The sequence below is a fragment of the Penaeus vannamei genome, chromosome 30 (assembly GCF_042767895.1).
Source record: "Penaeus vannamei isolate JL-2024 chromosome 30, ASM4276789v1, whole genome shotgun sequence".
In the NCBI taxonomy this organism is placed as follows: domain Eukaryota; kingdom Metazoa; phylum Arthropoda; class Malacostraca; order Decapoda; family Penaeidae; genus Penaeus; species Penaeus vannamei.
The window spans coordinates 22,787,034-22,799,533 of record NC_091578.1 but is presented as its reverse complement, the minus strand read 5'-3'; the positions used below and the strand labels follow the sequence as shown (position 1 = coordinate 22,799,533).

The 12,500-nt window shown below is 35.7% G+C and overlaps 1 protein-coding gene across 1 annotated transcript in view; it reads right to left on the bottom strand.

The window, feature by feature from the left end:
* Tbcd (tubulin folding cofactor D) overlaps positions 1-11,212 on the bottom strand; it is a gene marked incomplete at its 5' end in the record, with an annotated part of 12,527 nt that extends 1,315 nt beyond the window's left edge. The window contains 18 exon segments of the mRNA XM_070143146.1: positions 1-8; positions 1,676-1,861; positions 2,517-2,712; positions 2,883-3,034; positions 3,203-3,336; positions 4,542-4,712; positions 5,052-5,264; positions 5,847-6,005; positions 6,291-6,477; positions 6,950-7,040; positions 7,307-7,461; positions 8,068-8,185; positions 8,374-8,485; positions 8,926-9,074; positions 9,446-9,656; positions 9,886-10,096; positions 10,437-10,575; positions 11,031-11,212. The exon segment at positions 1-8 is cut by the window's left edge and continues 175 nt beyond it. Of these exon segments, the coding sequence (XP_069999247.1) occupies positions 1-8; positions 1,676-1,861; positions 2,517-2,712; positions 2,883-3,034; positions 3,203-3,336; positions 4,542-4,712; positions 5,052-5,264; positions 5,847-6,005; positions 6,291-6,477; positions 6,950-7,040; positions 7,307-7,461; positions 8,068-8,185; positions 8,374-8,485; positions 8,926-9,074; positions 9,446-9,656; positions 9,886-10,096; positions 10,437-10,575; positions 11,031-11,212 (2,774 nt within the window).
* Positions 11,213-12,500: the final 1,288 nt, after the last annotated feature.

Here is a 12,500-nt window from a genome sequence, read left to right as displayed (position 1 = left end):
TCAAGCACCTATGATGTGAAAGTAACAATAGGTTGCTATGTTATATTGCATTAATTCACTTTAAATAAACAAAATCTACAAAATCTTTTGTAAAAAAAGAATGATTCATCACTTTAAAATCAGTTATCAAGTGTTCTTCACATTTAATTATAGTTCTTATCATAATTCCTTAATGTATGGAGACTAAAGCAAAATCCTCTACTAAGAAATGATATGATAAAGTTAATCCTTTAAGATATGGTGATGCTGACACTGGTGTCATGATGTACACCAGAGTTTCATGTTTTTTTTTTTAGCTATTAGTGACTGATTTATTTATGACTGATGGTTTACCAACTTAGGCTAGAATACTGAAATGGAAGGGGCAATGGTCCAGAAAGCTTATATTATCTCAATTCTCCTTTTGAAAAATATTGGACTATCATCTCTCTAGATCCAATTTGAATTGTCAGATCCTTTTTTATGAAGTGGAGTGAAAGAATCAAATAAGAGTACATCTTGGGAAAAAAATATGAGGAGACAGACACAGACAGACACAAGACACACACACACACACTAAACAACTGCATACAGTTCAGCATATATATTATTCCTATATATGAAAAGAATCATCATGATATACCAGTACCACTTACGATCAAAAATAGTGTTTTAATTCAGTAAACAGAGATGAATGACTGATAAAAAAAAAAAAGTTTAAGCATATGAAGTTCCTCAGATAATATCATTATTACTATCAGAAGCAGGAGGGAAGGTAAATTGAATTCGTCTTTTCCGAAAAGCACCAGAGGGGTTGCAGGTGAATGCTTCTTACACCTAATTAACTAATAAATATACAACAAGAGAAAGTAATTTTTTTCTATGCTGGATAATGAATTCTTCAAGAAATGAAGAAATAAATGTCAGAACAAATAAAAAAACATTGCAAAACAGTAGAAGTATGGGCACCCTATTGGATCTAATTTTAGCTTTGCTCTCTTTGGGCGCAAGATTTCAAATTTATGCCTTTAGCTTCTAAAAACCATATACCCTCCAACTAGTCTGATGCAGAAAAGGCAAGATTTTTCAAATTCATTTACAAAATTTTTGTTGCAGACAAGGGGAGTGAGGGAATAGGAGGGTAATATTGTGGGCGTGGCTGAAGGAAATTTGCTAAATAATTCCATATGTATATATAAACACTACACTTCTTTCTAATGAAAATGTCATTGTAAAAATTCTGCCAGTTATTTTACAAGACCTGCCACGACTGTGGTGAAAAAGGTTATGTGATTAGCTATGACTGTGGTAAATAAGACTTTATGAGTTAAATCCTTGCTTGATGGGGATCTCAAAGCTTGTTCTTTAAGATAAGTTCAATTGTTTGGTGGCTTCAGCATTCACATAATATATCATTAATGCATACACAGCATTAAATAAGTAAAATGCAATTATTCTTATGAGAATTTTGTAAACATCAACATCTTTCAGGCGATAAAACTTCCAAGAAACTTCAAAGGGGAGACTTCCAGAGGTTTCAGAGAAAATTTGTCAAAAATGTATATCTCAAAATTGCCGGATTTTGCTATCTGGTATTTCGGAGTAAGAGGAGGAGGGAAAAGAAAGAAAGAAAGACAGAAAAACATTAACTAGCATACAGGCTACTCTAAATGACCAAATAAAAAAAGGTACCCACCACATCCAGCACGGCAGAAGAGCTCAGCAAGTCCCCTATGGTTTTGATGAGTGGCAGGGTAATGCGGTCTACCTTCTGATAGCTGGCAAACAGCTGCAGCAGGTTCTCCATGAAGCATGCCAGCTGGTCCTTTTTGGTGGCTCGAGCATTCAGGTACGTGTGCAAGGCTTCACTTGTGTAGCGAGACTATTGTTGGAGAGAAGATTAAAGACAGTTGATATAATAATACTAACAATGATGATGACAGAAAAGAGGAGTATCAGAAGTAGAAAATGCTGAGAAAAAAAGAGAAAAAGAGCAATGTCTTCAGCAGATATGCTTATCCTGTTTTTTTTTGTTTTTTTGTTTTTTTATTGCAAAAGACTTACTTGCTGTCCTCTGCAGATTTCAAAAAGAGAAAACAAATAGGAAGTGTGAAAGTGCTAAAGCTCTCACTTTCATCTGGAAAATCCAAATATTTTTCAGCATCCTTTGCTATTTGTACTTTGGTATCCTCTTAATCTCTCCAATTTTCTTAGAATAAATGGATATTTAATAACATAGAACAATAGCTGTTTATCTTTCCTTTGATTTACTTCAGTGCTAAACAAAACATTACACTTTTGATGATACTATTAAGGAGCAAAGTGGAAAAAAGAAGAACTGACATATAACCTATACAGGAAAATATGAAAAAGGTAAAACAAACTAAAAAAAAATACAGAAAAGGCACATATGTAGAGAGAGGAGAATGAGAAACAGATATCGATAAGAGAAAACATGGAGTAAGAATAAAAACAGCACAAAAAGCTGTAGGACCGAGAGATGAAGAAATGAAGAACAATCTTCCCTTTTCACTTACAAGGTTTGCTGAGATTCCACCAGCGGAGTAAGTTACTCCTAGCAGCACCCGACTCCTATAGACAGGGAGGTCAAGCAGCTGGATGAAGAGGCCGAAGGTGCTGCTCTCTGAGGCCCAGTTCATCTTATCACACACATCTTTGGGGAAGATGGCCTCCAATTGCTCAGTGTTTGGAATGTGGGGGACCCTGGGGTTGCTGGAATTTGATATGCAATTAATCAAATCAGTTAATGCTCAAAATACTCATTCATACTACAGTGCAGAAAATATAGTTCTTTAGTAATTCTTCCTCCTCCAGTGATCCTTTTTCCATTCAATTATAAACCTCTAATTCATCCTCATCACAATAACAATCAAAACAGTCACCTATATAGGAGTGCCGCAAAGGTAGTACCGGCCACCTTTCTTGTTCTGTCTATTCTCTCCACAGCTTGCTGACAGACACGGGCCATCATTTCCCCAACAATGTCTTCAGACAGCAGGCTTGCATCTACTCCTACAACCTTTGCAGTTAGTGTCTGAAATTGTTTTAGTGTTTTGATGAGTGAACCTTTAGAAATCAATAGTCAATCTTGAAATAGACTCTAAAATGTATTACTGAACAAAGGTGATATTCACAAATGATTAATAAATTGAAAAAGAAAAAGAAAATTGGAGTATATACTGCTAACTCAAAACATACAAACCTGTAAGGATATAAGGGCAGCCTCTCTAACCCAAGCACCAATGTCTCCTCTCCTGTCCATTGTGTAATCATCTAAACTCTTCACCAGCGCCTGGTAGATTTGCATTAGGTTTGCCTTGCAGACCATATCACATGCTGCAGAGAATTATGAGATTTTAAAAGGGAGAAGCATTTATAAACAATGCCTTAACCCCTTACTGCTGGGTGGCATGAACATACATGCCATGGCTGTTGTGGACCAAATGGTGGGTGGTATTGCATCACAGCCATTCCTATGTTGTCCGCTCAATTTTGGAGCTTAATTTTCTCTGACAGTAGTGGCATCATTTCTATGGTGAAACGTTTAAGCAATAGCACTTAAAGTGAAAGTAAACATTCATATTTTAATTTTTATTTTGTAACTATGAAAATATAAGCTTTTAGGTGCCTTATGTTGCTCACAAACTACTGAATGGGCTAGTTGCAGATGGGGGAAACTGTCAATCCATCCATTAATGGCCACTAGCCAAATCTTTAACCCAGTGCCGATGGGTAGAAATGTTTGGAAAGTGGACGTAAGAATGGGATTGTTGGCGTGCATTGGCAGTTTCCCCAGTTTGCGCCCGGCTTGATTGGTAGTTTGCAATGACATTTAGCACCTAAAAGCTTTTATTTTGCTATAATCTATAAAAAATATTAAAATTTTGAAGGCTTACCTTCATTATAGGTGCCATTGCCTAAAATTTTTACCATAAAAATGTAGCCGCTACTATCGGAGACAAACAAACTCCATCCGACGAGCCAGTGGTGTGGGAATGGGCATGATACGATGCCATCTGTGTTTTGGTCCACAACAGCCATGGCATGTACATACATGCCACCCGTTGGCAATGGGTTAACCTGTATTAATGGATTAATAAGAGCACCCAAACAAATAGATCTATGGTTACATATAGAAAACATGAAAAAGGATTTAAAGAATAAAATAAAAGGTAGCTTATGAAAACATATCCTTTAATCTGCTGATACTGGGTGTGCATGTATTGATCCACTATCCACTGTGATTTAATTTTATTGATTCTATTTACAGATAAATGATGATGGAGCACATGTTGAACTATCTATGTGTAAACACATTTCACAAAACAAAACTACAATAAACATTACATATTCCTAGCAGCATTGGGGTAACTGATGAATAAAAGATACATCAGATTTTCTTCATAAATGCAATTACAGCAATAAAGCACCAAATCTAATATTATTTGCAATTACTCTGTATCATGCTACAACTACACATCTAATCCATAAGGATAACTCCAATTTCCCAGAAAGAATACTTCGGAATCATCCTATATTACCTTTTCCATCTGTCTTGATTCCTACTGTATCTATCAGATGTAGCACTGAACAAATGGCCTCCTTTCTCGTCCGTGCCCAAGATGCTGTGTTTGGTGTTATTTCCATTGCTCCAATGAGGGCTGACAACACTACATCAAACTTTCCTGTAATCATGGGGAGTGGGAGACAACCTGGAGGAGAGAGGAAGAGTTGGAATTAAAAAAAGAAATAGATTAACTAAATGCTTAAAAATAGGGCATGACAGGAATGTGTAAAAAGAAAGATAACTTAAGACAAATAAAAAGACTCAAAAAGACGTCCTATTATAATCAAAGAATTGCTATTGTGCCTACGCAGAAGGAACAATAAAAAAATAATGATTTCTATCTCTCTACCTTAAAGTTTATATTTTAGATGACCAACAATTTCACATTTTCAATCTGTTCTTTACATAACTCCATGAAGATATTAATGATACAACACAAAACAAATTTATAATCAATAAAAGTTTTCACAATAGCTGGTCATACCAAGGGCAGCTGCATAGCCCAAACTTTGTGTCTCTTTCTCAGTGACCAGCCCACTTGTATATCTAGTTATGAGTGTGTCCCTCCACTTCTTACTCTCCTCTGTTGTGGGACTAAAGTACTCTGACCAGAAGGAAGGCAGCGCCTCTAGGGCAGCTGTGCGGATGTTCTCATCTACATACACAATGCAATCTTCTAGCAAGAGGTGCCACTTATCTGAAAATTTGAAGAAGAATTGGTGAATATTTTAAGCTGTCAAAGGGATGGTAAGCTGTCCTTGATCACATTAAATTTAATTAAAAAATACATGCATATGATTTATATAGTTAAATATTCATTCTGCATAATTCATAAGTAATTCAGTAAGCCACACTTAGCAAAAAGTTATACTAATACACACAAGAACAAGAAACTATAGCTAAGTTAAATATTCAATCTGTATAACTAAGTCAGTATGCCAAACAGCAAAAATACATTAATTATCATATACTGATACACATTAAAACAAGAAACTATGTCGGGCATACTCTTCACAACATAACACATTTCTTGACATCACTTATTTCATAACATCTATTTTCTCTACATACACGGGTTACATGAAGCCAAGTTCACATTATCTCAACCTACTTTTTCAGTCCTCTCTCAGTCTGTATTCATCATTCTTCTCAGTTTCACCTTGATTTTCCTTTATTAAAATTCAACCCTAGGCCTCTTTCCTTCAACCATTTGCTCTTACTACGTCTTTCCTCACGTTTTAGTCTTCTCTTTAAGCTCCCCTCAGAGGCCCTCACTTACCCAGAATTTCCTCGCCGTGGAAGGGAAAGGCAGAGAGGGAACACTTCTCAATGAGTACTGCTGTTGCCTGTCTCATGTACTCTCCCCCCATGCCTCGGTATAACTTTCTCTCTTCCAAGGTAGGTACGATGGTGCGGATCCCACTTAAAACATCTTTTTCTTGAAAGAGAAGATGAGAGAATATAATATTGAACATGTCACCTCTTCAGTGATGTTCTCTTTATTGGTATATGGAATATCATTCTGGTTCTTTTCACAAAAGAGGAGGGGGATGTGGGAGAAGAAAAAAAAAACAAGTAAAAGAGAAGAAAGAAAAGAACAAGATGGAAAAGGAAGAGGAGAAGAAAGAAAAAAAAAGGAGAAGGAGAGGAGGAGGAAGATGATGATGAAGAAGAAAACAAAACAAAACAAAGAAATGTGTAGATCTGAAAATAAAGAACTCACCAATTACATCCTGAATGCGCTTCCCTTCCTTACTAGCCACAAGCGAGAGACCATGAACAATCTGTGCCACTGCCAGGATTGCTCCATGTCGGGTCACTAAGATGTTGCCTGTGGTCTGGGTCAGGAGCTGTGGCAGGATGGTCTTGCTCATGTACTCAGGGTCGAGGGCAGTCAAATTATGGAGGGCCTTGGAGATTTAAAGGAAGGAAATATACAGGTGCTAGAGATGACAATAGTGATGATATGGATAATGATATGCATAACAATAATAATGATGATGATGGTGCTGAGTATGATAATGGTTATAATGAAGAGTGATATATATAAGGCAGTGATCAAAACAATTGTGATACTGATGATGATGATGATGATGATGATGATGATGATGATGATGATGATAATAATAATAATAATAAAAATACAAATAGTGATGATAATAATAATAATAATAATAATAATAATAATAATAATAATAATAATAACAATAACAATAATAATAATAATGATAATAAATATATATCTATTTATTTATTGACAAAATTCATAAAGAAAATGGCAATAAACACAATACTACAACTACTTATGACTAACCATGATAAACGCAATCATGCAATATAAACAATATACAAAACATGTATAAGCCTATACGCAACTCATACCTTTGATGCCAGCTCCCTAATTGCTGAATCCCAGTGATTGACTTTCTTCTCCATTAAATGATCTATGAGAGGCTGTGTGTACTCAGGATATCTGGAATGGAAGGGATGCACGGTGATAAATCATTGGAAACTATCCTTGTGTATATAATTGGAGAAATATTTTGGGGATTATGAAGATTGCCTGCAGTATTTCATTTAGTTGCATTTCATTATAGAGCTTTACCAAGTTCATATTATAGAGTGATGGCCTAAACATTATTCTAGGATGAATTTCAATCTAAACATTATTCTAAGATGAATTTCAGTAAGTATTTACTCCCCTCCCCTTCGAAAAACATTCAAGTTTGCAAAACTCACTGGCCAACCTCGACACTGAGGTTGAGGAAGGCATTAGTCCTGTTGCCAACAGCAAAGTAGTCGACAGTGGTGAGAATTTCAATGCCATGGGGGAAAGTGCCTTGTCGTCCTACATGCTCTTGGAAAGCTGCTGATCCTGCTCGTCTACATGGAATCTGCAGAACCGAGGTTATAATAATGCTTGGCTTATACCTTTTAGTGTTTAGTAAAAAAAAAAAAAATCAGTTTCTAATAATTTCCGTCCAAGATCAAAGGGAGATCTTTCAAAATTACAACAAAATCTGCTCTAGGTTTGGCATAGAATCTGTCCCATGAAATATTTCCATGTTCTTATCATATTTTTATAATTGTAGTTTCTTATGTAGACTTGCATGGCTGAGGACTTAGTGTAAACTGTGCTAATAATCCAACTAGAGTCCTGAAAATAATTTGTATGTTTTCATGTGTTTTAATTTATCTATTCATCTTAATATGAAACACACATACACACATACAAACATACATATACATATACATGCATACATACATACATACATACATACATACATACATACATACATATATATATATATATATATATATATATATATATATATATATATATATATGTATATATATATATATATATATATATAATATATATATATATATATTATATATATATATATACATACATATATGTGTGTGTGTGTGTGTATCAACCACCATAATAATTTTCATTCAAGATCTGTGCCAGGTCTTAGTCCTGATGAGAAAATTACCTCTCTGTCGAACAAGGCGACAATGAGGAGGCCAACAGCAAGTTTGTTGACATAAGGAGTCATCTGGTCAGGGTGATAGGCTCTTGCGAAGGCCCAACACAGGTAACATGCTGCATCTCTGGGAAAAAGGGATAGACGTAATAATAAACATTTTTTATAATTCAAGAGCACCAGGTAAAAAGAATAGGTACTGATAATGAGACAAATGAAAAAATTAATAATGATGATAATAAAAATACTATGTTAATAACAATAAATGAATAATTGCAATATTCGTATCAGCAGCTTAGTTTTGATAGTGCCTACCTGATATTTGATCCAACTGAATACTGTCCTCTGAGCTCATCATAGACTAGAGCTTTCTCGAGAACAGGTGCAACTGCCGAAAGTCTCTCTGGAAGTAGCAGACCTCTCCGAGCTGTAAAGGTTGGAGCAAAGAAAATCTATTTATCTATTCTGCAAGTGTATTCTTTGCATTGTTTTCCACTTCTAACTGAACAATCCATTTTACAAACAAAAGTTCCTATTTTGATGTCTCACTCCCAGCTGTTTGTAAGTAACTTTCCCATTCACAGGTAGCATACTAAATTTCTCAGCTGGACATAACTGTGATTATAACCTTTTCTTTCAGTTGGTTACAACCACATTATACCAAATATCTGAGTCTCCTTCCCTAATTCACTATGAATATGAAACTTGTTAAATAATACCCTGCTTTCTGGAACTTTCGATTCTCAAGAACAAAATTTGTGGTTAAGGAAATTACTCTTATTTCCAAATCATGCTGTTAAGTGAACTCTTAATTTTCCAATGCCATATACAGCAAGCTAAACTCTCCTTTTCTAATTATAAGCATACCTAATTCAGCCAGAGCCAAGCAGCCCCCATGCCAGGCTTTGTCCGACTCTCGTGTTGAAAAGAGCTCCAGAATGGCCCCGACCACCTCATCACCGAACTCCTGTGGCAAACGGCCTGTCACACGCCCTATGCCCTTTGCTGCTGACCACCTTGATGGAAAAACAAAAGGGATAGAAATTGCTTCTGGAAAACTGGGGATATTTTCAGTATCACTGGGGGATGGGTAGGAGAAACTATCCTCTTGTAAAGGCACTACTATAAGAAAGAGTGAGAACTGCAGGAACTATAAAGATCCTATGGAGAAAGAAAGAAAGATGAAGAAAAAAAAAATATAAGAAAATGATAATGAGAATAAAAATTATGAAAATATAATACTAACACAGGGAAAGAGGTGAATAAATGAAAAGAAAGAAAGAAAGAAAGAAAAAAATCTGAAAAAAGCAAAGACAAAGAAAAAACAAAATAAAAATACAGCAAGATACAAAAGAAGTTCACATGCAAAATATCCTTAACTGCTTACCTTACAATGGTGTCTTTATCCTTGAGCCCCTGCAATAAGCTATCTATAACTTCTTCCACTTCACCCACGACTTCCTCATCCTCCTCATCCTCTTCTTCCATTTTTTCTGCTTTGCCATCCTCTGTAGAGACACCCTTGATATTGATGGAGAGGCTCCTGCTCCCCCGTTGGTATCTCCAAGTGGCGATCTTCGGCTTCAGGAAAGTCAGTCCTACCAAAAAGTGGTTTCCATGAGACGCAAAACTTCTACATCAGCATGTAGATAATCACAGATAAAAAAAATTAAACATTGGAATGTAAAAACATCTTCCAGATATTTTGTGCAAAAATATAAATTATAATTATCATCAAACCAGTTTAAATAAGAAGGAATGAAAGATAGATAGAAAATCCAACAAAAAAGTATATTCCAACAATAAAAATAACAATTATTGTCTTACCAATGCGTTGAATGAGCTTAATCGACAATTTCCTTACAGGGGTGTCACTGCTGCTCATTTCCTTTGTGGCTATAAGACGCAGCAAAACATCCTTTGAGTACGGTAGCATTTCCTCTCTCTTTCCATGCTTAAAGATTAACCCTAGGGCCCGTAACACCCCCAGCTTGTGAAAGACTGAATGTAGCTCGGATTCTGAATCAATGTCCAGCACCTGTTTGATGGGATAGTGATGTCATGAAGTAATGAATTTTGTTAAAAGACCTCCTGATGATATTGCTAACAGCAAAGATACATGAGAAATGGCTGTTGTTAATGTTAAGGAAAAAAAGAAAGTAAAAATCTTAATTCTACATTCTGTTGTTTAGACTAGAGCCATCTTGTACCTCTAAAACATAATTTTCTTTGTTTTTATTATTCTTAACAGCAGAACATTAAAACAGCTAATTCTGCCATGGAGATAACATGAAAAGCAAGATATATAACCATACTTCAAAAACACTTAGAGACTTGGCACCATGCCATGTCTGTGGATGTGTGGATGAAAAACACACCTCAAAACAATAAGTAATAAATTCAGGCAGGTATTTGTCCCTCAGGTCTGGTCTGGTTATAAAACGTGATGCTAAATAGGCAGCCATCTCCCGTGACTTTTGGGCTGACTTCAAGTGTGTCTTGATAACTAACAAGATCCTGAAAAAGAAAAATGAGAGTGGTATGTCATATGATAATAAAATTATCAAATAATCATACAAATAGAAATAATGAAAAGCTATACGAGTAATACAGATCAATCAACTAAATGGAAAAATCATGTTTTTTCATTGAACTTCCTTACTTCCTTAAATCTACTCATTCACAAATATTCCCAGATGTATTGAAACTCAACAATATCCAAAAACTTCAAAAATGTATACAATTTATACTAACAAATATGACTTAAGCCTATATTAAAATAAGAAATTTACCAATCTTTGAACATTAAATCGCATAATGAATAAACAAAGCTAAAAATAAACATTAAACTGATACAGCAAATAACGAAGACCTTTATTTAACACAGCCACTAAAGACAAGGTCTATTCAATCCATTAAATCCTACAAACTACACAAAAAACTACAATCCTCAAGGCATAAAACTATCTCACCTTTCCACAACTGTTTTGCTGGCTTGCTGGTTTGTTTCCATGGCTGTGGCATCGAATCCCATCATGTTAAACGGCATGTAAACTATGATGGAGAGCCAAAGTAAAAGGACATAGCTTGTGTAGAAATCAGAGCTTCCCTCTGGGGTCTCCAAGAGCTGCAGCACCGGGAGCAAGTCTTTCACCTGGAGACAGAATGAATGTAAAGCTATCAAATGTTTTTTTTCATTTTTACTTTCATTAATATTATAATTTTTGTTTTAACATATCTTTATCACTATCATCATTACCATTATTATCATCATGATCACTATTATTTTCCTTTTCAGCAATGCAATATTATAATAAAAATATCTTGTGTATAAGAAGGATGACCTATATGTTTTTTTATACTTTCATTATCTTTTCTTAGTATATTTGTTGTCTTTAAAGAGCTTCTAAAAAGGGATGGATCTATAATGACTCTTTCAGGGATAGCTAGTCCCATTTCCTTTGCTATTACCTATTCTTTGGTACTTTTCAATAATTCTCATCAGCAAATGAGTTTATTTTGAGGAGCAAGTTCATAGAAATAACTGGCGTGTTTGGTCACAGAACCAATAACAATTACAGTTTGGGCCAGAGAGAGAGAGAGAGAGAGAGAGAGAGAGGAAGGGAGAGGGAGAGAGAGAGAGAGAGAGAGAGAGAGAGAGAGAGAGAGAGAGAGAGAGAGAGAGAGAGAGAGAGAGAGTATAAAGGTACAATACATGCAATACCTACTTCCCATGTGTGTCCACATCTAGACCACGTGGATGAAGCGAGGGGCAGTGAGCGTGGGGCACGCACATGGCGCCCCTGCCACAACACGTGGTCTAGATGTGGACACACATGGGAAGTAGGTATTGCATGTATTGTACCTTTATACGATAAACGTGAGTACATGTATGGGTCAAATCTTTTCTTTTTCCTTTCTTCTTCCCCCATATATGCGTTAAGCAAACCGTTCCCACGATGGTTTTGCTGGTGGAAAGTGCTAAGTGAAAATCTAACAGCATAATGGCAACACACAGTCTGTCAATTACCAGGATCTGAGACACTTCCTCAGGATGTGTCAGGTCTGGACACAAACACATGAAATATCGTTCTTTAAATAATTAATTTTCTCGCATTTAGAGATTTATTTATATTGTTTCAACGACAACAAAATTCAACTCAAGTTCGTGATTTTCTCTCAAGCTGAGAATTTTCTTTTTGTAATTCGCGATCATTTACGAATTCTGTGTATTCCTTCTCTTCGTATACGTATTTCGTTAATTGATTGTTGAATTTCGCTCATTGTTGAAATCTTTGGTTCATTTTATTCTTTTACTGATTTCAGTATTCGCACTCACGAACGCGCATATCATTTAATTCTTTGTAGTAAACAGTTAACCCACACCCCCCACCCCGGCTGACCTCACTTCCCTTTCATCCGGTCGTGGAGGGCAGGGACCT